At 44.7% G+C, this 27,266-nt stretch overlaps 1 protein-coding gene across 10 annotated transcripts in view; it reads left to right on the top strand.

The window, feature by feature from the left end:
* Nucleotides 1–27,266, top strand: part of bltp1 (bridge-like lipid transfer protein family member 1) — a 567,108-nt gene that overhangs the window by 402,298 nt on the left and 137,544 nt on the right. For 9 of the 10 annotated variants that reach the window (XM_086009761.1, XM_086009749.1, XM_086009753.1 and 6 more), the window contains 3 exons: nucleotides 2,116–2,175; nucleotides 11,996–12,222; nucleotides 15,289–15,419. In XM_086009761.1, coding sequence (XP_085865887.1) covers nucleotides 2,116–2,175; nucleotides 11,996–12,222; nucleotides 15,289–15,419 — 418 coding nt within the window. Of the gene's footprint in view, nucleotides 1–2,115; nucleotides 2,176–11,995; nucleotides 12,223–14,816; nucleotides 15,018–15,288; nucleotides 15,420–27,266 lie in introns of all 10 variants that reach the window. The other variant, XM_086009784.1, reaches the window with a different exon arrangement.

Raw genomic sequence — 27,266 nt, 5'->3', positions numbered from 1 at the left:
TGGGAGGATCTAGGCAATAGTGATCACAACGTAATAAGATTTAAGATAACAATTGACAGCGATATAAGTAAGATCAAGACCAAAGTAATACATTGTAAAAAAGCTAATTATGAGGATGGAACTAGGGAAGGTAAACTGGAAAAAAAATATTGACAAAGTGATCAATAGAGTTGAGAAATATATTCCACTAAAAAAAGGAACAAATTAGCCAATAATGAGACACCATGGATGAATTAAAAGAAATTTGAATCAAAAGAAAAATACGTACACTAAGTACATAGCCAATAAAGGAGAGGGTGTCAAAAGGGAATACAAAGATGTTAGGAAAGTTTTTTTTTAAATTAGGAAAGCAAAGAGGAATTACGATATAAAATTATCAATGAATTACATAGCACAGAAACAGGCAATTCAGCCCAACCAGTCCATGTCTGTGTAATAGAAAAGCATCTAGAAATTGAAAATATGGTAAAGAACAGTCAGCACAAATTTCAAAAGGCAAGGTCATGCTTGACCAATCTTACTGAATTCTTGGAAGCAGTAACAGAAAGAGCAGACAAGTGTAATGCCGTGACTGTGATAGATAGGGACTTCCAAAACGCCTCTGATAAGGTCTAATTGTAGACTCATGACTGAGGTGGCTGCAAAACAGAAAACAGAGAGTAAGGGTTAAAGGTACTTACTGAGACTGCCAGTATATGAGAAGTGTGTTCCACAGGGATTGGTGCTGGTCCCACTCTTGTTCACTATTTACATAAATGATTCAGACTCTGGAATCGGAAGTACAATATCAAAATTTGAGAATGATGCCAAATTGAGGGTATCGTTAATACTGAGGAGGACTGCAACAAAATACAAGAAGACGTTAACAAACTTGCAGAATTGGCGTATAAATAGCGAATTAATTTTAATATTGATAAGTGCGGTGCATTTTGGTAGGAGGAATAAGAAGGCCACCTACTTCTTGGAAAATAAGAGTCTAAATTATAGAAATCATAATGGTGTAGAGGTGCAAATGGATCTAGGTAAAGATGCACAAATTATTGGAAGTAGCATCGCAGGTTAATAAAGTCATAAAAAGTGCAAACAAAGTGCTGGAGTTCATTTCTAGAGGAAAAGAATTTAAAAGCAGGGAAGTTATGTTAAACTTGTATAGAATCTTGGTTAGACCACACTTAGAGTACTGTGCACATTTCTGGTCTCCATATTACAAAAAGGCTTTAGAAGCACTGGAGGAAGTAGAATTTTTTTTTTTACAAGGATGATACCAGAACTGAGATGGTACAACTATCTAAAGACTGAACTGGCTTGGGGCTCTTTTCTCTAGAAAGAGGAGAGGTGACCTGATGGAGGTCTTTAAAAATATGAAGGGGTCAATCGGTTAGACATAGAGAAGATGTTTCCACTTGTTGGAGAGTCCAAAACTAGGGGCCATAAATATAAGATAATCACTAATAAATCCAATAAGGAATTCAGGAGAAACTTCTTTACTCAGAGAATGTTGAGAATGTGAAACTTGCCACCACATGGAGTGGTTGAGGTGAATAGCATAGACGCATTTAAGAGGACGCTAGCGAAGTACATGAGGGAGAAAGGAATAGCAGGATATATTGAAGGGGGAGATGAAGTAAATAGAGTGGGAGGAGGCCTGTGCGGAGCATAAACACCGGCATGAAAATGTCCTGTTTCTGTGCTGTAAATTCTGTGTAATTCTTTTACTTGGCATCTGTTTTCTCCTCGCATCTGAAGCACCTTGGGGCATTTCTCTCTCAAATTTTCTATTCAACTAAGTTGTTGACCCATGTGTGTTAACAATCTAACTTCAATTCTTTTTTTCACCGCTTTGCTCAAGGTCGCACACAACCAGTTTCCGTAACCACACTTTTTTTATTCAAGTGAAGGACATGGGAAGTCTATTCTTCAAATTACCACTGTGTATCTCTGATCTAGTAATGAAGTGTGCTTCTGTGAAGTATGTTTTTACCAATTTTTATTTCCTCCTTGCCTCCGAGAGCATTCTATATAGCAATCCAGCTGAATTGGGAAATCTCAACTAATACTACAGGACAATTGCCATGTATGTTAATTTAATTTTGGTATTTCTGAATGTTCTAACAGGTGTGGTACCAGATGGGACATATGAAGTATGTTCAAGGACTACCGGGCAGGCTGCAGCAGGTAATTTAGTTTTGCACTAAATAGTATCTACATCAGCACCTGACTCATTACTATCAGAAATATTGATCCAAAAAAGTTGATGATAGGTACTTGTGAGCGAAGATAAGTGAAGCAAGTAACAAATTCATGTGACCAGCAGCAAAACCAAGAACATACTGTGGATTTAACACTGAGGTATTAGTACTAGTAATTCGGTGGAGCATACAGTGCAACCTGTACAAACAGGCACACCCAAAAAATGGACACTTATTTACAATCCCATATAACTTGCATTGTACTAGATACAAGGTGCGCCTTGAAACCATGGACACTTGCAAATTACAAACTGCGGCCAGCCTTCAATTCACCAAGTCCGTTTGCAACTTAAAACATAGGACATGCAGGTAAGTACGAGGCGGCAACAGGTGCAAAAAACGGCTTTTGTGGAATGGGGATCTCTTTACCCATCATCCATAGTGGCAGAAAAACAACTCTATCTCTGGGATTGAATGCTTGCACGGCTATATCTCAGGGATAGAGCGGTTTCTCTGCCACTGTGGATGCTGGGTAAAGAACTCCACATTTCACAAAAGCCAGGAACTGCACCGGGAATAGGGTTCTCAATCCTCCCGGAATGACCAGTGCTCTTGAGAAATGGGGCATGTGTCTCCAGAGCATTTTTTATGGAGTTTTAGTGTGCCATTAAATTTCCCGCTGTAATGCACCACCTCCCTGCCTGATCACTGCCGTGTGGAGCGCAGTTAGGAGGGGACTGGATAGTCGGGAATTGCAGGTGTTGTTATGCAGGGGGGCTCTGAAATGGGAGAGGGAGCTCTGAAATCGGGGGCGGGAAGAAATGGAGACATTGGGAATGGGTGCTCGGGAGGGATGGAGTGTCAGAGAGATGGAGGCTGGGTAATGGGGTCTCGGGGGAGCAAAGGAGAAAGGGAAGGGAAAGAGAAGGGGACTAGGGGTTGCGAGATTGGGACTCGAGCAGAGGGTGGGGGGAGAATGGGGTAGGGTGGGGCACCATCATTGTTTACAGAGCCAGGATTCGCAGCAACAACGTGGACTGGGAGCAGCATTGAGAGAGGAGCCGTCATGAAGTGGAAGAAGGAAGGGGGAAGGGAGAAGGAGGAAATTAGACCATGGTATCCTTCACCACATGTGGCTTTTGAGGTAGAGACTAATATTTAATAAGAAAGCGAAGGGGATAAATATCTGAAAAGGAGGAATATAAATGGATGTGCAGGTTACAGGAGAAAGCGTCAGCACCGGGGGACCCTCTTCGCCTGCTCATGGGTGGCCAACAGCTGCTATCGCAAACCACATGCAAAGATACTCAAGTACAGGGGACCCAACCCTTATAAGGTAAATGCGATAAAATTTGTAATAGGCGTTGCTTGGTCCAATGTCCTGTGATCAAACCTCCAGAAATACCTCCAACTAGAGTTGGCAACCCTAACCAGGCAGTCCTTCAAACTTCAATCTGTCGAGCAGTGGCCATCTGACTTGCGGTGGTGGAATCTTTTTTTTTTCCATTCCTGTCAAATATTATCAGGTATTTCTATTTTAAAATGATATTAAGTGCAGTGCAGAGTGTGAAAGCAGCCACGCAGGTGGAAAGCTCCCGTCAGACTGCAAGCAACAGGCTGATCCAGTTTGCTGTACATACAGTGATCATTTGAGAAAAAGATGACACCTGCAAATAAAGGACACCTGATGCAAGCCCCTTTAGCTGTGATTAATTTACAGGTTTCACTGTATATGAATAAATGAATATTGAAGTCACATAATGACCACTGAGAGTGCAAAAGAGAAAAAATGTCTGACTAGTTTCTGATATTTTCACTACCATATATCCTTTAGGCTTTTCAAGATCCCTATGTTTTACTGTCATGTCTGCAAAAAATATTGTCATGTCATATATTTGAGTTAGCAGAAATTATAGTTGTTTTCCAATTCTTAAGGACCACACAATGAACTATAGTTTTCGTGTGTATAAAGTATAAAAGCAGAGTTTGTTTTCACTTAGTTTGTAAAGTACATCTCTTTCACTGTTGCTCTGTCACTGAATATAATAGACTAGCCAGTTTAAACTTCTGGTTTAGATAACTGTCAGTCAAATTATGGAAATAATCAATTGAAAATGGTAAAAATGTCTAAGCGAATAATTACTTGCAGCTGTTGCTGCTGAAATATTGGCAGTAACATGAAGCCAGAATGATGCTGTAAATCAGAATGTGAGCATTGTAAGATAAACCAAGCTACCCCCAGCCACCCATTGCAGCAGTATAAAACAGGCAACCAGAAACAAAAATGGACAGAAGTCGCATCCTACCAGAACTCCACCCACTTTGCACCCCAACACATTTCCTGGTTGGCAGAAACAGCAGCACTGAAAATGACTGCCTGAAGCAAGCGACCGTTTGTTTTCAATATTAATTTGTGGGGTCCATATTCTGCCAAATATAAATTACACACATGAAATGGGTGGGGCTGGTAACTTAGTAACTGTATTGAAAGTAAAACATAACAGTACTATTAATGTTCATAAAAATGCAGCTGCTTCTAAACTGCTTTTCTCTATTTTTGCTTCTTTTTGTGCTGGCACTTAAGTTCCTTGAGCCTTTGTGCCAATGGTTGTACCAAAGGGTTTCCCAATGGGAATCCCTCTAGTCATGTGTTTGGAAGGAGGATCTGAGGAGGGATGTGAGGAAGGTCAGGAATCCTGACAGGTGCTCTGTGCCCATCCATCAAATTCTGTGCACCTACATCTGTAGATAAGTGACCAGACCTTGTTTTGGAAGATCATTAGTGCAGGCAGCGACCACTATTCCCAAAAGATAGCAAACCCAGTGACATCATAAGAAAGCATGAATTCCTGACTAATTGTATTGTTGGATGGTTCTTCATTTGCTTTTAGTGGCGCAGGATGAAAGAAGCCTAGCTATGGGAGAGGAAAATTGCCAGGGTGATCAGAAGAGTGGCCTGATTGGTGGCATCTTGGTGAGGGGAATGATATGTTTGTCGTGGTCCACGTAGGTACCAATGAAATAGGTAGGACTAAGAAAGAGGTTCTGCTGAGGGAGTATGAGCAGCTTGGGACTAAATTATAAAGCAGAACCACAAAGGTAATAATCTCTGGATTACTGCCTGAGCCACGAGCAAATTGGCATAGGGTCAATAAGATCAGAGAGTTGAATGCGTGGCTCAAGGATTGGTGTGGGAGAAATGGGTTTCGATTCATGGGGCACTGGCACCAGTACTGGGGAAATACGGAGCTGTTCCATTGGGACGGGCTTCACTTGAACTGTGCTGGGACCAGTGTTCTGGCAAATTGAATAACTAGGGCTGTAGATAGGGTTTTAAACTAAATAGTGGGGGGAGGGTTCAGGTGAGGGGAAACTTAGAAAGTTAAAGAGAAAGGACAAGGAAATAGTGCAGGGTAGCGATAGGGGTAATGATAACCAGAGTGTGACAGGAAGGGACAGAGCATACTAGCATAAGAGTAGGGAAAAATGATAAAAAGACAAAATTAAAGGCTCTTTATCTGAATGCATGCAGCATTTGTAACAAGATACATGAATTGATGGCACAAATAGAAATAAATGGGTATGATCTGATAGTCATTACAGAGACGTGGCTGCAAGGTGACCAAGGCTGGGAACTAAATATTCAGGGGTATTTGACATTTTGGAAGGATAGGCAGAAATGAAAAGGAGGTGGGTAGCTCTGTTAATAAAGGATGAGATCAGTACAGTAGTGAGAAATGATCTTTGCTTGGAAGATCAAGATGTGGAATCAGTTTGGGTGGAGATAAGAAATAATAAGGGAAAGAAGTCACTGGTGGGAGTAGTTTATAGGCCCCCTAACAGTAGCTACACTGTGGGACGGAGTATAAATCAAGAAATAATGGGGGCTTGTAAGAAAGGTACCGCAATAATTGTGGGCGATTTTAATCTTCATATAGATTGGACAAATCAAATTGGCAAAGGTAGCCTTGAGGACGAGTTTATAGAGTGTATTCAGGACAGTTTCTTAGAACAATACATTGTGGAACCAACCAGGCAACAGGCTATTTTAGATCTGATAATGTGTAATGAGACAAGATTAGTTCATAATCTCATAGTAAAGGATCCTCTAGGGAAGAGTGATCATTACATGATAGAATTTCACATTCAGTTTGAGGGTGAGAAACTTGGTCTGAAACTAGTGCCTTAAATTTAAATAAAGGCAATTACAAGGGTATGAAGACAGAGTTGGCTAAAGTGGACTGGAAAAATAGATTTACAGGTAAGACGGTAGATAAGCAGTTGCAAACTTTTAAGGAGATATTTCATAACTCAAAAAAGATATATTTCAGTGAGAAAGAAAGACTATGAGAAGGATGAACCATCCGTGGCTTACTAAGGAAGTTAAGGAGGGCATCAAATTGAAAGAAAAGACATACAATGTTGCGAAGATTAGTGGTAGGCCAGAAGATTGGGAATTTTTTAGAAACTTGCAAAGGATGACTTAAAAAAAAAAAGGGAGAAAATAGATTGAGAGTAAACTAGCAAGAAATATAAAAAGAGTAAGAGCTACAAGTATATAAAAAGGAAGAGAGTAGCTAAAGTAAACGTTGGCCCCTTAGAGGATGAGACTGGGGAATTAATAATGAGAAACAAGGAAATGGCAGAGACTATGAACAAATATTTTGTATCTGTCTTCACGGTAGAAGACACTAAAAGCATCCCAATAATAGTGGAAAATCAAGGGACAAAGGGAGGGAGGAACTTTAAACAATCACTATCACTAGAGAAAAAGTACTAGGCAAACTAATGGGACTAAAGGCTGACAAGTCCCCTGGACCTGATGGCCTGCATCCTAGGGTTTTAAAAGAAGTGGCTGCAGAGATAGTGGATGCATTGGTTGTAATCTTCCAAAATTCCCTAGACTCTGGAAAGGTCCCAATGGATTTGAAAACCGCAAATGTAACGCCCATATTCAAAAAAAGAGGGAGACAGAAAGCAGGAAACTATAGGCCAGTTAGCCTATCTTCTGTCATTGGGAAAATGCTGGAATCCTTTATTAAGGAAGTAGTAGCAGGACATTTAGAAAATCATAATACAACCAAGCAGAGTCAACATGATTTTATGAAAGGGAAATCGTGTTTGACAAATTTAGTAGCGTTCTTTGAGGATGTAACAAACAGGGTGGATAAAGGGGAACCAGTAGATGTAGCGTACTTGGATTTCCAAAAGGCATTCGATAAGGTGCCACATAAAAGGTTACTGCACAAGATAAGAGCTCATCGTGTTGGGGGTAATATATTAGCATGGATAGAGGATTGGCTAACTAACAGAAAGCAGAGAATTGGGATAAGTGGGTAATTTTCAGGTTGGCAAACTAGAACTGGTGGGGTGCCATAGGGATCAGTGCTGGGGCCTCAACTATTTACAATCTATATTAATGACTTGGATGAAGGGACCGAGTGCACTGTAGCCAAATTTGCTGACGATACAAAGATAGGTGGGAAAGCAAGTTGTGAGTAGAACATAAAGGGGGAGAAATTCAGTTGGCTGCGCCACCCGTTAGCGCCTTAAGAGGGCGCTAAGTGGGTCGCAAGCCACTGCCCACGCCTCCCGCTAAATTCCGCGGGACGCTAGTGGTGGCGCTAGCCGTTAGCGCTGTGCCGCTACCGATGACATCATCGGTATGCGCAGCGCCCCGCTGACGCCCCGGCCGCAATATTTGGAAGTGCCCCCTGATCTACCGCCGGACGCTATGTGCGACCGGTTCAGGGGGGCCTACCTGCGGCGGGGGAGGCGCAAATTAAAGGAGAGTTGTGGGGCAGCCATTTTTGTTGTTGGCCGCCTGCCAGCACCTGTCTGCGCTCCCGTCCCTGGCCTCCTTGAACCCCCCCCCCCCCCCCGTGGAGTGCCGGCTGCGTTCCAAGAGCCTGGCACTTCTCGGTGCCGGGCTCTTTTGCCTGCACTCGCGATCCTCAGGGGCCCAGCTGGGCCCCAGATCGCGCTGAACAAGGCCCCTCCCCTTTAAGAAGGGGAGGAAGGCCTGCAGTACCGCAGCGTGACGTGCCGCAGCGTGTGGCGCTGCGGCACGTTGCGCCATGATATTCAGTCGCAGCGCCCCAAGAGGGATGCGGGGCGCCTCCAGTAGCGCCGCGCTTCCCTTTGGGGCGCAACAACTCAATTTCCGGCGGGCGGCCGCGAATGCTTCCGGGGCGCTACCTTTAGCGCCCTGGCGAGGCTGGCGCCCCAAACGGGGCTATACTCAATTTTTAGCCCAGAGTCTGCAATGGGATATAGATAGGTTAAGTGAGTGGGCAAAAATTTGGCAGATGGAGTATAATGTGGGAAAATGTGAGGTTATCCGCTTTGGTAGGAAGAATAGAAAAGCAAAATATTTAAATGGAGAGGGATTACAGAATGCTGCAGTACAGAGGGTTCTGGGTGTCCTCGTACATGAAACAATAAAAAGCTAGCATGCAGGTACAGCAAGTAATTAGGAAGGCAAATGGAATGTTGGCCTAAATTGCAAAGGGGATGGAGTATAAAAGGAGGGAAGTCTTGCTACAACTGTTCAGGGCATTGGTGAGACCACACCTAGAGTACTGCATACAGTTTTGGTCCCCTTATTTAAGGAGGAATATACTTGCATTGGAGGCAGTTCAGAGAAGGTTCACTAGGTTGATTCCTGAGATGAGTGGTTGTCTTATGAGGAGATGTCTAGCAGGTTGGGCCTATACTCATTGAAGTTTAGAAGAATGAGAGGTGATCTTATTGAAACATGTAAGATTCTGAGGGCGCTTGACAGGGTAGATGCTGAGATGATGTTTTCCCCTCGTGGGGGAATCTAGAACTAGGGGCATAGTTTCAGAATAAGGGCTCGCCCAATTAAGATGGAGATGAGGAGGAATTTCTTCTCAGAGGGTCGTGAATCTTTGGAATTCTCTACCCCCAGAGAGCTGTGGAGGCTGAGTCATTGAATATATTCACGGCTGAAGTAGACAGATTTTTGAACTACAGGGGAGTCGAGGATTATGGGGAACAAGCAGAAAAGTGGAGTTGAGGCCAAGATCAGATCAGCCATGATCTTATTGAATGGCGGAGCAGGCTCGAGGAGCCGAATGGCCTACTCCTGCTCCTATTTGTTATGTCCTTATGTTCTTATCATTTCTGCAGGCCCTGGCACACCTACCTGGCAATGACCATGGAGACTTCTCAGAGTCTGGGTCAGTGCAGATGCAGAGCTGAAGTCTGCAGCGACCATGCAGCATAGGGATGACATTTCCAGTGATAGTAATGTTCATAGAATCATAGAAAGTTACAGCACGGAAGGAGGCCATTTCGGCCCATTGTGTCCGCACCGGCCAACAAAGAGCTATCCAACCTAATTCCACTTCCCAGCTCTTGGTCCGTAGCCCTGCAGGTTAAAGCATCCCAAGTGCACATCCAAGTACTTTTTAAATGTGGTTAGGGTTCCTGCCTCTATCGCCCTTTCAGGCAGTGAGTTCCAGACTCCCACAACCCTCTGGGTGAAGAAATTTCCCCTCAAATCCCCTCTAATCCTTCCACCAATTACTTTAAATCTGTGCCCCCTTGTTTTTGACCCCTCTGCTAAGGGAAATAGGTCCTTTCTATCCACTTTATCAATGCCCCTCATAATTTTATGCACCTCATTAAGGTCTCCCTTCAGCCTCCTCTGTTCCAAGGAAAACAGACTCAGCCTATCCAGTCTTTCCTCACAGCTAAGATTGTTTACTCCCGGCAACATCCTTGTAAATCTCCTCTGTACCCTCTCTAGTGCAATCACATCTTTCCTGTAATGTGGTGACCAGAACTGCATGCAGTACTCTAGCTGAGGCTTAACTAGTGTTTTATACAGTTGAAGCATACCCCCCCCCCCCCCCCCCCCCCCCCCCGGCTCTTGTATTCTATGCCACGGCTAATAAAGGCAAGCATTCCGTATGCCGTCTTAACCACCTTATCTACCTGGCCTGCTACCTTCAGGGATCTGTGGACATGCACTCCAAGGTCCCTTTGTTCCTCTACTCAGTTTCCTACCATTTAATGTATATTCCCTTTCCTTGTTAGCCCTCCCCAAATGCATTACCTCACACTTCTCCAGATTGAATTCCATTTGCCACTGCTCTGCCCACCTGACCAATTTATTGATCTCTTCCTGCAGTCTACAGCTTCCTTCTTCAGGATCAACCACACAGCTGATTTTAGTATCATCTGCAAACTTCTTAATCATAACCCCTATATTCAAGTCTAGATCATTGATATATACCACAAAAAGCAAGGGACCTAGTACTGAGCCCTGCAAAACCTCACTGGAAACAGCCTTCCAGTCACACCCATCAACCATTATCCTCTGCTTCCTGCCTCCGAGCCAGTTTTGAATCCAACTTGACACTTTGCCCTGGATCCCATGGGCTTTTAACTTCATGACCAGTCTGCCATGTGGAACCTTATCAAAAGCCTTGCTAAAGTTCATATACACTAGATCAAACACACTACCCTCATCTACCCTCCTTGTTACCTCCTCAAAAAATTCAATCAAGTTTGTCAGACACGCCTTCCCTTAACGAGTCCAGCTGTGACCAGAAACTTGGGTCCATCTTCTTGCAGGCATGCTGTCATACCGACATAGAGCCTGAAGGGGCACAGAGGACCTCGGTTCTTGCAGCCATCTCATACATTGCCATCTCCACATCAGCAGCCATCAAATGCAGAGGGGTGCATGCACTGGGCTGAGCTGTTACTTGCCTACAGACTCATACTTGCACCATGGATTTCCTTTCCATTCATTTTACCTTTTTTTAGTTTCCTGCCCCTTCAGCCTTGGCTAAGATTGAGATGCCTTTTGAGACTCTCCCAAAGGATTTCAGAATTTTTACCACTCTATTGTGATTCTCCCCGTTAATTATCCCCATCCCTTTAAATTTCGCTCACATGTAATTCTCCATTCCCATTACTACTGTGCAGATTCAGGCAGGTGTAGGAAGCACCTGAAGCTACACTGAAGAGCTGACCTAGCAGAATTATGTGCAAACAGCACACACTTTCACTTTAATCTATCTAACACCTCTTAATAGCTATTCTATAATAAGCTATGTAGGTGCTGTCCAGTAGAAATTGCTGACTAGCCACAGGTGTGACTACAGCAACACAGTTTTAGCCACATGCACTAATTTTAGGAGAAAATGCCTTGCACACTATCCAGTGCGAAACTGTGCAGCGATCCTCTTTCAGCAAAGTTTGGAATTCTAGCATGAATTTAACAGACACAGCACATCTTAGGGCAGCTTGTAGGTTTCTGTCTTGCAGTTGTGAGTGGTACTGTGAATTCATCAGAGTGATTGCTGAGAATGTTGAGTCTCACTTTGACAACGAGACATGCTAGATCCACCCCAGCTCTCCATCCAAAACCCGGTTGAGTGCTGCTTGTCCTTTTCCATGATGTATCCTGTTGGAGCTGCTCGTTATCAGTTGGGCTTGCTTTCTCTTCTGGCCCAAAGCAGTTATTCCAATTGGGCGAGCTAAACCCAATGACAGCTCCCCCTCTCTGTACAGTGTTGTTTCCATGGTACTGAATTGTGGTATTTTCACCAGTGTTACACGTTATTTTAGCAGAAATCCAATAAGTAACAAAGGAAGTAAAACACACACAACAATCAAAAATAAATCTATAAAAGTTTCTTTGATCTTCAAATAAAACTTTGTCATGTAAGTTCATTCTAGCATGTTTGACTAATTGCATGCAAAATTTTCTTGTTTATATATTTGTTATATACAGATGAAGTCATGCCGAATCTCTCTCTCCTTTCTAGACAGCAGTAGTGCAGGAACCTGGACACTGAATGTTTTATGGAAAATGTGCGGTATTGATGTGCACATGGATCCCAACATAGGGAAAAGACTCAATGCCTTGGGTAACACAATGACAACTTTGACAGGTGAGGAAGAAATTGATGACATCGCTGACCTGAACTCGATCAACATGGTTGACTTAACAGATGAGGATGAAGCTGACACGATGTCTCCCACTATCGTGACTGTAAGTAAATCAATAAGGCTATAAATAAACTATTTTATAGTGAGGTTACTTAAATATTCAATTCAGTAATTAATTTTATTGGTATGCAAAGCTTATAGCAAATTTGTATATCTGAGCTTCATAAAAAGTTTTAATTGTAATTGAATGGTGTTGGAGATATTAACTTTGACACAGCTTGTGGACATGTGGCTTTCATTATAACGCTCCTCAGCCTCATTGCTTGACCTCATCAAGGGTGTTGTGAGCCACGTCTTTAGTGGACAGCACTTGTCTCCAAGCAGCCAGCCAGTAAGTGGCTTTGGCGGAGCAAAGAGCTGAGGGAGGGTGGACTGGCGCAGCACGAAAGAGTCATGGCAGCTGCCAGGGAATTTGGCGCACACATGCATGATGATCTTCCTATGATTGCAGATGAGCTGCACATTGAGGGAGTGGAAGCCCTTGTGGTTCACAAACACTCCTGGGTGGTGTGGGGGTGCCCTGATGGCCATGGGTCAATGATGCCCTACACCCGTGGGAAACCAGCCAAAGCGGCAAAGCTGAGCACCCACTCAGTAACACTGGCTTCATCAGTGGCAAAGTTCACATAATTGGCTGACTTGTTAAACATGTCATCAGTGACCTGTGATGCATCTGTGGGCGGCTGACTGCGAGATCCTGCAAATGTCTGCTGCAGATCCCTGGAAGGAGCCTGAGGCAAAGAAGTTGAGGGCGCTGGTGACTTTGACAGCCACTGGTAAGGAGTGTCCACCAGGACCTCTGAGCTGTAGGTCTTGCTCCAGCAATCTACAAATGTCTGCGACGACCTGACGTGATAACCTGAGCCTCCTTTGGCACTGCTGCTCAGTCATGTTGAGGAAGCTCATCCTTTGCCTGTATACCCTGTGTTGGGGGGTATCGCCTGCAGTGCAGTCATGTGGTGATGCCCTCTTTCCTGTGGAGCATTAGATCGTTGAGAAGGTTGGTGGTGGTGGTGCTGCTGCTGGTGTTGGGGCTCATCTCGGTCCGATTCTGAGGACCAAGGTGAGATGGTATAAGCAGCACCCATGCTGATGTAATAAATGGCAAGTAGAGATCAGAGGATGAAGCTGTCGATGTTGTGATTGTTACTAGCAATGTGGAGAGAGCGGCTTCCAAGGCTGCAGAAATGACTTGCAAACTCTAGACACCTAAACCTGTGCTCAAAGTGGAGTCAGCAAGAGCCTTTCCCTTCGGCAAATAAGCAGGTGTCATGTAGGAGTATTTATTTGGATTTCCATGCTCTCCATTAATGACCTCGCACAATGGCCACTGAGCTTCCGCCTTACGTTGACAGATGAGGTTCCCGAGCTGAGTGATTCACGTGGTCATCCAGTAAAAATCAAAAGCTCTGGTTAAAAACCCTGTTAAGGGTCTCGCAACAAGCAGTTAATTACTTTTATTAGGTCCCCTGCCTCTGACGTTCGAGTCCGCAGCGAGCTAGGAAATGCGCATGTGTAAAATGCGCGAGGCGGCGGGATGACGACAGGTTCCCGACGCGCTCGCAATTTCGGCAACTTTTACTGCCGACCCGCCTCCAAACCCGCACGCCTGGGAGCGGGAAAACTATGGCCCAAGTCTCAGTTTCTGCTCAAAACATTTATCATTTTGGCTGTTAGTTTGTGCTTGTAGCTTAAATGGACAGCTTGACCATTTCACCAGAAGTTTGTTTACATACTAGAATTGTTTGCTGCATCACTTTGTACCACATTGATACCACAAATGTCCGTACACTGGTTTTTGTCTCTACTAATCCCTTTCTCATGGCCCACCATAAAATATATAATTTGGGAGCTGTATTTCCCAGCTAATTGAATTAGTTTTCCTTGAATACCATGAACATTGGGGCATCTGGCTATCTTAATATAAATTAGACCACATGAAGAGCAATGGGAGACAATGTAAAAAAAAATCTCGTGGTTTTCTTCTTCCCACTCTTAATCATCTGTTTCTGCCCCATCTCTTGCAGCAGTCATGAGGTGCTGGTTGCTTTCTTGTCTTGGGTCTGATGGAAAATGTAACTGTGTTGGCATATAATAAAGTCACTTCATCTGTATCACTGCATATAATAAAGGCACTTCATCTGTATCACTGCATATAATAAAGGCACTTCATCTGTATCACTGCATACAATAAAGGCACTTCATCTGTATCACTGCATATAATAAAGGCACTTCATCTGTATCACTGCATACAATAAAGGCACTTCATCTGTATCACTGCATACAATAAAGGCACTTCATCTGTATCACTGCATATAATAAAGGCACTTCATCTGTATCACTGCATATAATAAAGGCACTTCATCTGTGTCACTGCATACAATAAAGGCACTTCATCTGTGTCACTGCATACAATAAAGGCACTTCATCTGTATCACTGCATAGTTTGTCAGGTTTTTTGTTTGAAGAAGCTCATTACTTTTGAATACTGACAAGAACAGGTGGAAATATTCATCTTAAATTTGTTACATGGCAATCTCGGCTGGAGACTGTACTAACCGATAATAAATTAAAATACTTTAATGTAATTTTAGTCCAGATATTGCTAAAACCAAATTACTCTCCTTTATTATTCAGAATGCAGATGGAAACACAATAAACATCGACTTTGTTAAACTTTCATTTGGGCAACGACTTGTAAACCACTTCCTTGGTCTGGGCCATGAACACCAGCGTTACTCTTTTCCTGCAGAATTTCTGTTTAGTGCTGAGACTCGTGACCCAGCAAATTCTAACTGTTTACACGCAAAAGCATGCCGATCTCATTCGTGGCATAGTGTATGTAACAGTTAAGTGTCTATCTATCCAAATTAAAAAATATGATCCTCCTAAATTATGATTTGTGCTTTAAATCAGTTGCACTCAGTTAACTAAACTTTATATGTAAAGCTATTTCAATGAAACACTTGATTTGTTTATCTTTTTGCATGCTGTATAAATTGTGGTGGAATTTTAAATCACATGGGGCCAAGTCAGCAAAATTTATCAACTTTTTTCTTAGTCTCTATTTGACTGATCAGAATTTATAATCTAATTGTTTTCTCTATAGGAAACCACTGACCATCGAAGACAGGGTGGTACTGGGAGCCAAGCTTCAGATCCAAGGGGAAGAAAGTTTGTCAAACGTTTAGTGGACATCAGGGAATTGAATGAACAAGCTAAAGTTATTGATGATCTGAAGTATGTGTCTGTTTGTTTCTTTCTATCTATCTATCGTTAAAAATTCTCACATCTAACGTTATAAAGGATTTTGCCCATGCAAACTCATCAATCTGATTGCATAATCAGGCTTAATGGATTCCCACCAATAGCTCAAAATATTTTCTGCAATTTTTTTAATTTGACATTTTTTCCTCAATGATTAAAATTTCCAATAGAAACATGGAAGATAGGAGTAGGCCATTTGGACAGGTTGGGTGATTGGGCAGAAACATGGCACATGCACTATAATGTGAATAAATGTGAGGTTATCCACTTTGGTGGCAAAAACAGGAAGGCAGATTATTTTTTGAATGGCAATAGATTGGGAGAATGGGAAGTGCAAAGAGACCTGGGTGTTCTTGTGCACCAGTCGCTGAAGGTAAGCATGCAGGTGCAGCAGGCGGTTAAGAAGGCAAATGGTATGTTGGCCTTCGTAGCAAGAGGGTTCGAGTACACGAACAAGGATGTCTTGCTGCAGTTGTACAGGGCCTTGGTGAGACCGCACCTTGAGTATTGTGTGCAGTTTTGGTCGCCTTATCTGAGGAAGGACGTTCTTGCCATGGAAGGAGTGCAGCGAAGATTCACCAGGCTGACACCTGGGATGGCAGGAATGACGTATGAGGAGAGATTGTGTCGATTATAAGAACATAAGAACATAAGAAATAGGAGCAGGAGTAGGCCAATTGGCCCCTCGAGCCTGCTCCGCCATTCAATAAGATCATGGCTGATCTGATCCTAACCGCCAATCCACTATGACAGGACTATCTCCTGAATCTAACAGCATTAGACACACGAAAACAGGAGCAGGATCAGGCTACACGGCCCCTGGGCCCGCTCCGCTACCCACAGGGCTATGACCTATCCGAACCTAGACTCATGTCCAAATTCCTGCCCGCTCCCCGTAACCCTTAATTCCCTTTTCTACTAGGAAACTGTCTATTTCTGTTTTAAATTTATGTAATGATGTAGCTTCGACAGCTTTTTGGGGCAGCATATTCCATGGACCTACCACCCTCTGAGTGAAGTAGTTCCTCCTCATCTCAGTTTTGAAAGAGCAGCCCCTTATTCTAAGACTATGCCCCCTAGTTCTAGTTTCACCCATCATCTGGAACATCCTCCCTGCATCCACCCGATCCAACCCCTTCATAATCTTATATGTTTCAATAAGATCGCCTCTCATTCTTCTGAACTCCAATGAGTAGAGTCCCAATCTACTCAACCTCTCCTCATAGGTCCATCCCCTCATCCCCGGGATTAATCGAGTGAACCTTCTTTGTACTGACTCGAGAGCAAGTATGTCCTTTCTTAAGTATGGACACCAAAACTGTATGCAGTATTCCAGGTGCGGTCTCACCAATACCTTGTACAACTGAAGCAATACCTCCCTATTTTTATATTCTATCCCCCTAGCAATGAAAGCCAACATTCCATTGGCCTTCTTAATCACTTGCTGCACCTGCATACTAACCTTTTGAGTTTCGTGCACCAGGACCCCCAGATCCCTTTGTACTTCAGTACTTTCCAGTTTCTTGCCATTAAGATAATAACTTGCTCTACGATTTTTCCTGCCAAAGTGCATAACCTTACACTTTCCAGTATTGTATTCCATCTGCCAAATCTCTGCCCACTTACTTAGCCTGTCTATGTCCCCTTGCAGGTTTTTTATGTCCTCCTCACTCACTACTTTCCCTCCCATCTTAGTATCATCTGCAAACTTTGATGTGTTACACTCGGTCCCCTCCTCCAAATCGTTAATATAGATTGTAAAGAGTTGGGGACCCAGCACTGACCCCTGCGGAACACCACTGGTTACTGATTGCCAGTCTGAATATGAACCATTTATCCCAACTCTCTGCCTTCTGTTAGATAGCCAATCCTCTATCCATGCCAGAATATTACCCCCAATCCCGTGATTTTTTATCTTAAGCAATAATCTTTTGTGTGGCACCTTGTCAAATGCCTTTTGGAAGTCTAAATACACTACGTCCACTGGTTCACCTTTATCCACCTTATATGTTACTTCCTCAAAGAACTCCAGCAAATTTGTCAAACATGACTTCCCCTTCATAAAACCATGCTGACTTTGTCTTATTAAATTATGATTATCCAAATGTCTCCTTAATAATGGACTCCAAAATTTTACCTACCACAGATGTTAGGCTAACCGGTCTATAGTTTCCAGCCTTCTGTCTACTGCCCTTTTTAAATAAGGGTGTTACATTAGCAGTTTTCCAGTCTGCCGGGACCTTTGCTGAGTCCAGGGAGTTTTGGAAGATTATTACCAATGCATCCACAATCCCTACCGCCACTTCCCTCAAAACCCTGGGATGTAAGCCATCAGGTCCAGGTGATTTATCCGCCTTGAGTCACATTATTTTACCAAGTACTACTTCCTTAGTGATTTTAATCGTATTTAGCTCCTCCCCCCCCCTATAGCCCCCTGCTTGTCAAGTGTTGGGATATTCTTAGTGTCCTCTACTGTAAAGACTGATGTAAAATATTCATTCAGTGTTTTTGCCATCTCCATATTTCCCACCATTAATTTCCCGGTCTCATCCTCTAAGGGACCAACATTTACTTTAGCCACCCTTTTTCTTTTTATATAACTATAAAAACTCTTACTATCTGTCTTTATATTTTTTGCTAATTTACTTTCATAATGTATCTTCCCTTTCTTAATCAATCTTTTTGTTATTTTTTGCTGTCTTTTAAAGTTTTCCCAATCCTCTATCCTCCCACTAGATTTGGCTACCTTATATGCCCTTGTTTTTAGTCGAATACTATCCTTAATTTCTTTACTTAGCCACGGATGGCTGTCTTTTCTTTTACACCCTTTTTTTCTCAGTGGAATATACTTTTTTTGGAATTTGTAAAATAACTCCTTAAATGTACACCACTGATCATGTATCGTCTTATCCTTTAACCTATTTTCCCAATCCACTTTACTCAATTCCGCTCTCATACCTTCATAGTCTCCTTTATTCAAGCTTAGCACGCTTGTTTGAGATACAGCCTCCTCACCCTCTAACTGAATATGGAATTCAACCATGTTATGGTCACTCATTCCAAGGGGATCCTTTACTAGGACATTTTTAATTAATCCTGTCTCGTTACACAGGACCAGATCTAAGGTTGCTTGCCCCCTGGTTGGTTCAGTTACATACTGCTCAAGAAACCCATCCCTAATACACTCAATGAACTCATCCTCAAGGCAGCCCTGCCCAATTTGATTCGTCCAATTTATATGATAGTTAAAATCCCCCATAATTATAGATGTTCCCTTATTACAAGCCTCAACTATTTCCTGATTGATACTCCGTCCAACCGAGTTGCGACTGTTCGGAGGCCTATATACTACACCCACTAGTGTTTTTTTCCCCTTATTATTCCTTATCTCCACCCAAACTGTTTCATTATCCTGATCCTTTGACCCAATATCATTTCTCTGTATTACAGTGATTCCTTCCTTTATTAACATAGCCACCCCACCTCCCCTTCCTTCCTGCCTGTCCTTCCTGATTGTTAAATAACCTGGTATGTTTAATTCCCAGGCATTGTCACCCTGCAGCCATGTTTCTGTAATGGCCACAAGATCATACCCATATGTAGCTATTTGTGCCTTTAACTCGTCTATTTTGTTACGAATGCTACGTGCATTCAGATAGAGAACTTTCAAATATGTTTTGTGACACTTAGTTCCTGCTATTGCCCTTTTTATTACTTTACCTTTTACTCCACACCTTCTACCCCTTCCTGACACGCTCTGGTTTTTAATTTCCCCACTGCTACCTAAGTCTATGACCTTATACTCACTGGAGTTTAGAAGATTGAGAGGGGCTCTCATCGAAACCTATAAAATTCTGTCAGGCCTGGACAGACTAGATGCAGGAAGGATGTTTCTGATGGCCAGGTGTCTAGAACCAGGGGTCATAGTCTAAGGATAAGGGGTAAGCCATTTAGGAGGAGGAATTTCTTCACCCAGGGAGTGGTGAACCTGTGGAATTCTCTGCCACAGAGGGCGGCGGAGGCCAGTTCATTAAATATATTCAAGAAGGAGTTGGATATATTTCTTAAGGCTAAAGGGATCAAGGGATATGGGGAGAAGGCAGGGACAGGGTACTGAATTTGGATGATCAGCCATGATCTCATTGAATGGCGGAGCAGGCTCGAATGGCCTACTCCTGCTCCTATCTTCTATGTTTGGCCCCTCAAGCCTGCTCTGCCATTTAATGAGATCATGGCTGATCATCCAAATTCAGTACCCTGTCCCTGCTTTCTCCCCATATCCCTTGATCCCTTTAGCCTTAAGAAATATATCTAACTCCTTCTTGAATATATTTAATGAATTGGCGTCAACTGCCTTTTGTGGTAGAGAATTCCACAGGTTCACCACTCTCTGGGTGAAGAAATTCCTCCTTATCTCTGTCCTAAATGGCTTGCCCCTTATCTTTAGCCTGTGACCCCTGGTTCTGGACTCCCCCGCTATCGGGAACATCCTTCCTGCATCTAGTCTGTCTAGTCCTGTTAGAATTGAAACTTATAAAATGAGATCCCCTCTCATTCTTCTAAACTCCAGCGAATATAAGCCCAATCGACCCAATCTCTTCGCATACGTCATTCCTGCCATCCCAGGTATCAGTCTGGTGAATCTTCGCTGCACTCCCTCCATGGCAAGAACATCCTTCCTCAGATAAGGTGACCAAAACTGTGCACACTACTCAAGGTGTGGTCTCACCAAGGCCCTGTACAACTGCAGTAAGACATCCTTGCTCCTGTACTCGAATCCTCTCGCTATGAAGGCCAGCATACCATTTGCCTTCTTAACCGCCTGCTGCACCTGCATGCTTACCTTCAGCGACTGGTGCACAAGGAGACCTAGGTCTCGTTGCACTTCCCCTTCTCCCAATCTATTGCCGTTGAGATAATAAGCTGCCTTCCTGTTTTTGCCACCAAAGTGGATAACCTCGCATTTATCCACATTGGGCAGATGCATGGCAGATGCAGTATAATCACCCAACCTGTCCAAATCATACTGGAGTTTCTCGGCATCCTCCGCACAGCACACGCCCACCCAGCTTTGTGTTGTCTGCAAACTTGGAGATATTACATCTAGTTCCCTCATCTAGATCATTCATATATATTGTGAATAGCTGAGGTTCTAGCACCGATCCCTGCGGTACCCCACTAGTCACTGCCTGCCGCTCGGAAAAGGACCCATTTATTCCAACTCTTTGCTTCCTGTCTGCCAACCAGTTCTCTATCCAAGTCAGTACCTCACCCCCAATCCCATGTGCTTTAACTTTACACGCTAATCTCTTATGCGGGACCTTATCGAAAGCCTTCTGAAAGTCCAAATACACCACATCCACTGGTTCTCCCTTATCTATTCTACCAGTTACATCCTCAAAAAGTTCCAGTAGATTTAGTCGAGCACGATTTACTTTTTGTAAATCCATGTTGACTTTGTCCGATCCTGTCACTGTTTTCCAAATGCTTTTATAATGGACTCTAGCATTTTCTCCACTACCGATATCAGACTTACCGGTTTATAATTCCCCGTTTTCTCTCTCCCACCTTTTTTGAATAGTGGGGTAACATTAGCTATCCTCCAATCCATGGGAACTGTTCCAGAGCCTATAGAATTTTGGAAGATGACCATCAATGCATCTCCTATTTCTAGGGCCACTTCCTTTAGTTCCCCAGGATGTAGATTATCAGGCCCTGGGGATTTATCAGCCTTCAATCTGTCAATTTCCCTAACATCATTTCCCTACAAATACTGATTTCATTCAGTTCCTCCCTCTCATTAGACCCTATGTTCCCCGACATCTCTGGGAGGTTATTTGTGTCCTCCTTTGTGAAGACAGAACCAAAGTATGTATTTAATTGGTCTACCAATTGTTCCCCATTATAAATTCCCCTGATTCTGACGGCAAGGGACCTACGCTTGACTTCACCAATCTTTTTCTCTTCACATATCTGTAGAAGCTTTTACAGTCAGTTTTTATGTTCCCTGCAAGCTTACTCTCATACTCTATTTTCACCCACTTAATTAATCCCTTTGTCCTCCTTTGCTGAATCCTAAACTGCTCCCAATCCTCCGGTTTGCTGCTTGTTCTGGCCAATTTATATGTCCTCTCCTTGGATCTTATGCTATCCCTAATTTCCCTTATTAGCCACGGTTGAGTCACCTTCTTTGTTTTATTTTTATGCCAAACAGGGATGAACAAATTCTGTAGTTCATCCATGCGATCTTTAAATGTTTGCCATTGCCTAAACACCGTCAACCCTTTAAGTAATGTTCCCCAATCCAGCCTAGCCAACTCGCGCCTCATACCATCATAGTTTCCTTTATTTAAATTCAGGACCCTAGTCTCTGAGTCAAATACTTCACTCTCCATCTTAATGAAGAATTCTATCATATGATCGCTCCTCCCCAAGGGGCCTCGCACAACAAGATTGCTAATTAATCCTTTCTCATTACATAATACCCAGTCTAAGGTGGCCTGATCTCTAGTTAGTTCCTCGACATATTGGTCCAGGAAAGTTCTTTGAGGAAGTAACATATAGGGTGGATAAAGGTGAACCAGTGGACGTAGTGTATTTAGACTTCCAAAAGGCATTTGACAAGGTGCCACACAAAAGATTATTGCTTAAGATAAAAAATCACGGGATTGGGGGTAATATTCTGGCATGGATAGAGGATTGGCTATCTAACAGAAGGCAGAGAGTTGGGATAAATGGTTCATATTCAGACTGGCAATCAGTAACCAGTGGTGTTCCGCAGGGGTCAGTGCTGGGTCCCCAACTCTTTACAATCTATATTAACGATTTGGAGGAGGGGACCGAGTGTAACACATCAAAGTTTGCAGATGATACTAAGATGGGAGGGAAAGTAGTGAGTGAGGAGGACATAAAAAACCTGCAAGGGGACATAGACAGGCTAAGTAAGTGGGCAGAGATTTGGCAGATGGAATACAATACTGGAAAGTGTGAGGTTATGCACTTTGGCAGGAAAAATCGTAGAGCAAGTTATTATCTTAATGGCAAGAAACTGGAAAGTACTGAAGTACAAAGGGATCTGGGGGTCCTGGTGCACGAAACTCAAAATGTTAGTATGCAGGTGCAGCAAGTGATTAAGAAGGCCAATGGAATGTTGGCTTTCATTGCTAGGGGGATAGAATATAAAAATAGGGAGGTATTGCTTCAGTTGTACAAGGTATTGGTGAGACCGCACCTGGAATACTGCATACAGTTTTGGTGTCCATACTTAAGAAAGGACATACTTGCTCTCGAGTCAGTACAAAGAAGGTTCACTCGATTAATCCCGGGGATGAGGGGATGGACCTATGAGGAGAGGTTGAGTAGATTGGGACTCTACTCATTGGAGTTCAGAAGAATGAGAGGCGATCTTATTGAAACATATAAGATTATGAAGGGGTTGGATCGGGTGGATGCAGGGAGGATGTTCCAGATGATGGGTGAAACTAGAACTAGGGGGCATAGTCTTAGAATAAGGGGCTGCTCTTTCAAAACTGAGATGAGGAGGAACTACTTCACTCAGAGGGTGGTAGGTCCATGGAATATGCTGCCCCAAAAAGCTGTCGAAGCTACATCATTACATAAATTTAAAACAGAAATAGACAGTTTCCTAGTAGAAAAGGGAATTAAGGGTTACGGGGAGCGGGCAGGAATTTGGACATGAGTCTAGGTTCGGATAGGTCATGGCCCTGTGGGTAGCGGAGCGGGCCCAGGGGCCGTGTAGCCTGATCCTGCTCCTGTTTTCGTGTGTCTAATGCTGTTAGATTCAGGAGATAGTCCTGTCATAGTGGATTGGCGGTTAGGATCAGATCAGCCATGATCTTATTGAATGGCGGAGCAGGCTCGAGGGGCCAATTGGCCTACTCCTGCTCCTATTTCTTATGTTCTTATGAAACCATCCCGTATACACTCCAGGAATTCCACCTCCACAGTATCGTTACTAATTTGGTTAGGCCAATCTATATGTAGATTAAAGTCACCCATGATAACTGCTGTACCCTTATTGCACGCGCCTCTAATTTCCCATTTAATGCCGTCCCCAACCTCTGCATTACTGTTTGGGGGTCTGTATACAACTCCCACTAACGTTTTCTGCCCCTTGGTATTGCTCAGCTCTACCCATACAGGTTCCACATCATCAGAGCTAATATCCTTCCTTACTATTGTGTTAATCTCCTCTTTAACTAGCAATGCTACCCCACCTCCTTTTCCTTTTTGCCTGTCTTTCCTGAATATTGAATACCCCTGGATGTTGAATTCCCAGCCTTGGTCACCCTGGAGCTATGTCTCCGTAATCCCAATTATATCATATCCGTTTACATCTATTTGCGCAGCTAATTCATCCACCTTATTACGAATGCTCCTCGCATTAAGACACAAGCACCTAGAAATTCATTAAGGCGCTGCCAGCTTTGCGCCCAGTTAACGCCTAAAGAGTGATTTTGCGCCAGAAATGAGTTTGCGCAGATATTCAGCGCAGCGGTATTGGCGGCGGTAGCCGTTAGCACTGCGTCGGCACCGATGACGTCATCGGTGTGCGCAGTGCCCCGGTTCCGCCCCGAAACCGGCCCGATCCCCATATTTAGTTGCGGCCACCTCCTCCGAAGCGGCCGCAAACAGCGACCAGAAAACAGGGCCGTCCTGCTGCCTTAGTGGGGCGCTTTAAAGCGGAAGGTGCGGCCGGCCGCTTTTTCGGCGGCCGCCTGCCCGCACCTCCTTCCCCAGCCGCGCCCCCCCCCCCCCCACCCCACGGCATTGCCGGCTGCTTTCCGCGAGCCTGGCACTTCTCCGTGGTGCCGGGCTCATTTGCCGGCCCTATCCAGCGGCAATCTCCCCGTTGCAGGCCGCTCCCCCTTAAGAAAAGGAGGAGGCCTGCTGTACCGCAGCCTGCCGCTCCGCAGCGGCTGGCGCAGCGGCGCCAAGAGCGCTGATATTCAGTGTCATCGCCCCAAGCGGAGGCGGGCACACCCTGGTATAGCGCCCGGTTCCGAATTGGGGCGCTAACAATGAATATCTGACGATCGCTATAGGCTTCCCGCCCAGCACTAACTTTTGGGCGCTAGCCAGCTGGCAGGGCCATAGTGAATTTCTAGGCCAAGGCCTTCAGGCTTTTTTTTTAACACTCTTAGACCTTTTAGAATTATTATTTACTGTGGCCATGTTTGATTTACACCCTTGATTTCTCTGACTGCCACTTTTGCTTTTCTCCTTCCTGTCTTTTGCTTCTATCCTTGCTTCCCTTTCCTCTGTCTCCCTGCACAGGTTCCCAACCCCCTGCCATTTTAGTATAAACCCTCCCCAACAGCACTAGCAAACACTTCCCCTAGGACATCAGTCCTGGTCCTGCCCAGGTACAAACTGTCCAGTTTGTACTGGTCCCACCTACCTCAGAACCGGTTCCAATGTCCCAGGAATTTGAATCCCCCCCCCTTGCACCATTCCTCTAGCCACGTATTCATCTGAAATATCCTTCTATTTCTACTCTGACTAGCGCGTGGCACTGGTAGCAATCCTGAGATTACTACCTTTGAGGTCCTATTTTTTAATTTACCTCCTAACCCCCTATATTCAGCTTTTAGGACCTCATCCCGGTTTTTACCTATATCGTTGGTATCTATATGCAGCACGACAACTGGCTGTTCACCCTCCCCCTCCAGAATGCCCTGCAGCCGCTCTGAGACATCCTTGACCCTTGCACCAGGGAGGCAGCATACCATCCTGGAGTCTCATTTGCGAACGCAGAAACGCCTATCTTATTCCCCTTGCAGTAGAATCCCCTATCACTATAGCTCTCCTGCTCTTTTTCCTCCCGTCTTGTGCAGCAGAACCACCCACGGTGCCAAGAAGTTGGCTGCTGCTACCTTCCCCCGATAAGCCATCTCCCTCAACAATATCCAAATTGGTGTATCTGTTTGAGAGCGGGATGGCCACAGGGGACCCCTGCACCTACTACTCTGCCTGGAGGTCACCCATTCCCTTCCTGCCTGTGCAGCCTTTACCTGCAGTGTGACCAACTGATTAAACGTGATATCCACGATGTCCTCAGCATCGCGAATGCTCCAGTATATATCCATTCGCAGCTCCAGCACCGCAATGCGGTCTGTCAGTAGCTGCAGCAAGATACACTTCCCGCACACATGGTCATCAGGGACACAGGAAGTGTCCCTGATTTCCCACATAGCGCAGGAGGAGCATGCCACGGGGCCAAGCTGTCCTGCCATGACTAACCCTTGACTTGATTTAAATTAATTAAATACCACTAATTACACTACAATTAAATGATATACCCCAGGGCCCTTGGTTACTCGCACTTCCCGATACACAACAGGGTCCTTAGAAACTATACCCACAAAAATAAAGACCTTCTAAATTTTATAAATTATTAATCTTAACTGTCAAACTATATAGAGTAGTATAAATACTCACCTGGCCGTACTCACCCAATCAGCTGCTTCCTCTTGCCCGCGTCACTTTTTGAATCGTGACGTGGCTCCGGAACGCCGCCGCTGGTCTGAGAGATTGGTAAGCCTTGTACCGCCGTTCTCTCCGCTCCCGACACTGGCCTCAATCAGCTCCCTCCCCTTGTGCCGACATCACTTTTGACTTCTGACATCACACTTTGAAAATTCTGCCGGTGCTGAGTTGGTACCGCCGCCACTCCTTCCAGGTCTGCTCTGCCGCTGCTGCTGCTGTTGCTGTGGGGCCTACCTGTGCCTCGGGCTCTCTTTTTATCGCCGCCTCGCTTCGCCGCGCCTCCCAGGTCCACTCTGCCGCTGCTGCTGCTGTGGGGCCTACCTGCGCCTCGAGCACTCTCTATCGCTGCCGCCGCCTTACCACTCGTCCCAAATCCACACTGCCGCCGCCGCTGCTGCTGCTGCTAATGTCCAATACAAAATTATTTAACAAAATATAAACATAAAAAATGCATATTTTGCAATACTGTGATTAAACTTACCCACTGAATTGGTGTTTATTACCTTAATTGCAATTTTTACTTGAAGACTTAATCTTAATGGGGGAAAAATTGGGTGAGTAGCGCCACCTCTTAGCGCCTAAAGAGGCAGTCCGTGGCTGTAGCGCCACTGGCTGCGCCTCCCGCGATATTCAGCAGGGGCGCTAATGGTGGCCTTAGCCATTTGCGCTGCGCCGCCACCGATGACGTCATCAGTGTGCGCAGCGCCCCGTTCGCGATATTTGGTAGCAAACGCCGCAGTTGCGCCGTTCGCTACCCGCTTCACGAGGCCTTACTGTGCCGGCAGCGGCGCAAGTTAAGGTGGAGGTGCGGGGCGGCCGCCTGCCATCATTTCCGTCCCCGGCCTCCTAACCCCCCCCCCCCCGCGGCATTGCCGGCTGTTTTCCGAGAGCCCGGCACTTCTCCTTGGTGCCGGGCTCATTTGCCGGCACTCGCGAGCGGGGATCGCGCTGTTGCAGGCCCCTCCCCCTTAACAGTGGGAGGAAGGCCTGCAGGAGCGCAGCGTGCTGTGCGCTGCGGCACGTTGCGCTGCGATATTCAGTTTCAGCGCCCTAAGAGGGACGCGGAGCGCCTCGAGCCGCGCCCCGTCTCCCTCTAGGGGCACTTCAACTGAATTTGCGGCGATCGCGGCGCAAATTCCAGCGCACAAGCGAACTTTGCGGCACTTGGGCGCCTCAGGCCAATTTCTAGGCCAATATTTTTATGCAAAGCTGTCACTGTTAGCTAAAAGGCAGAACCTGCAGGCTCAGGATGTATCAATAGCATTTGGACAGCCCAGCTGCTCCAATGTTTGTTCTCGGTTTCCAGCAGTA

Source organism: Somniosus microcephalus, chromosome 2 (assembly GCF_052327205.1).
Source record: "Somniosus microcephalus isolate GS21.2 chromosome 2, FLI_Smic_1.0, whole genome shotgun sequence".
Taxonomy (NCBI): Eukaryota; Metazoa; Chordata; class Chondrichthyes; order Squaliformes; family Somniosidae; genus Somniosus; species Somniosus microcephalus.
Note: the sequence above shows the minus strand (reverse complement) of the source record. Positions and strands in the feature narration are given on the sequence as shown.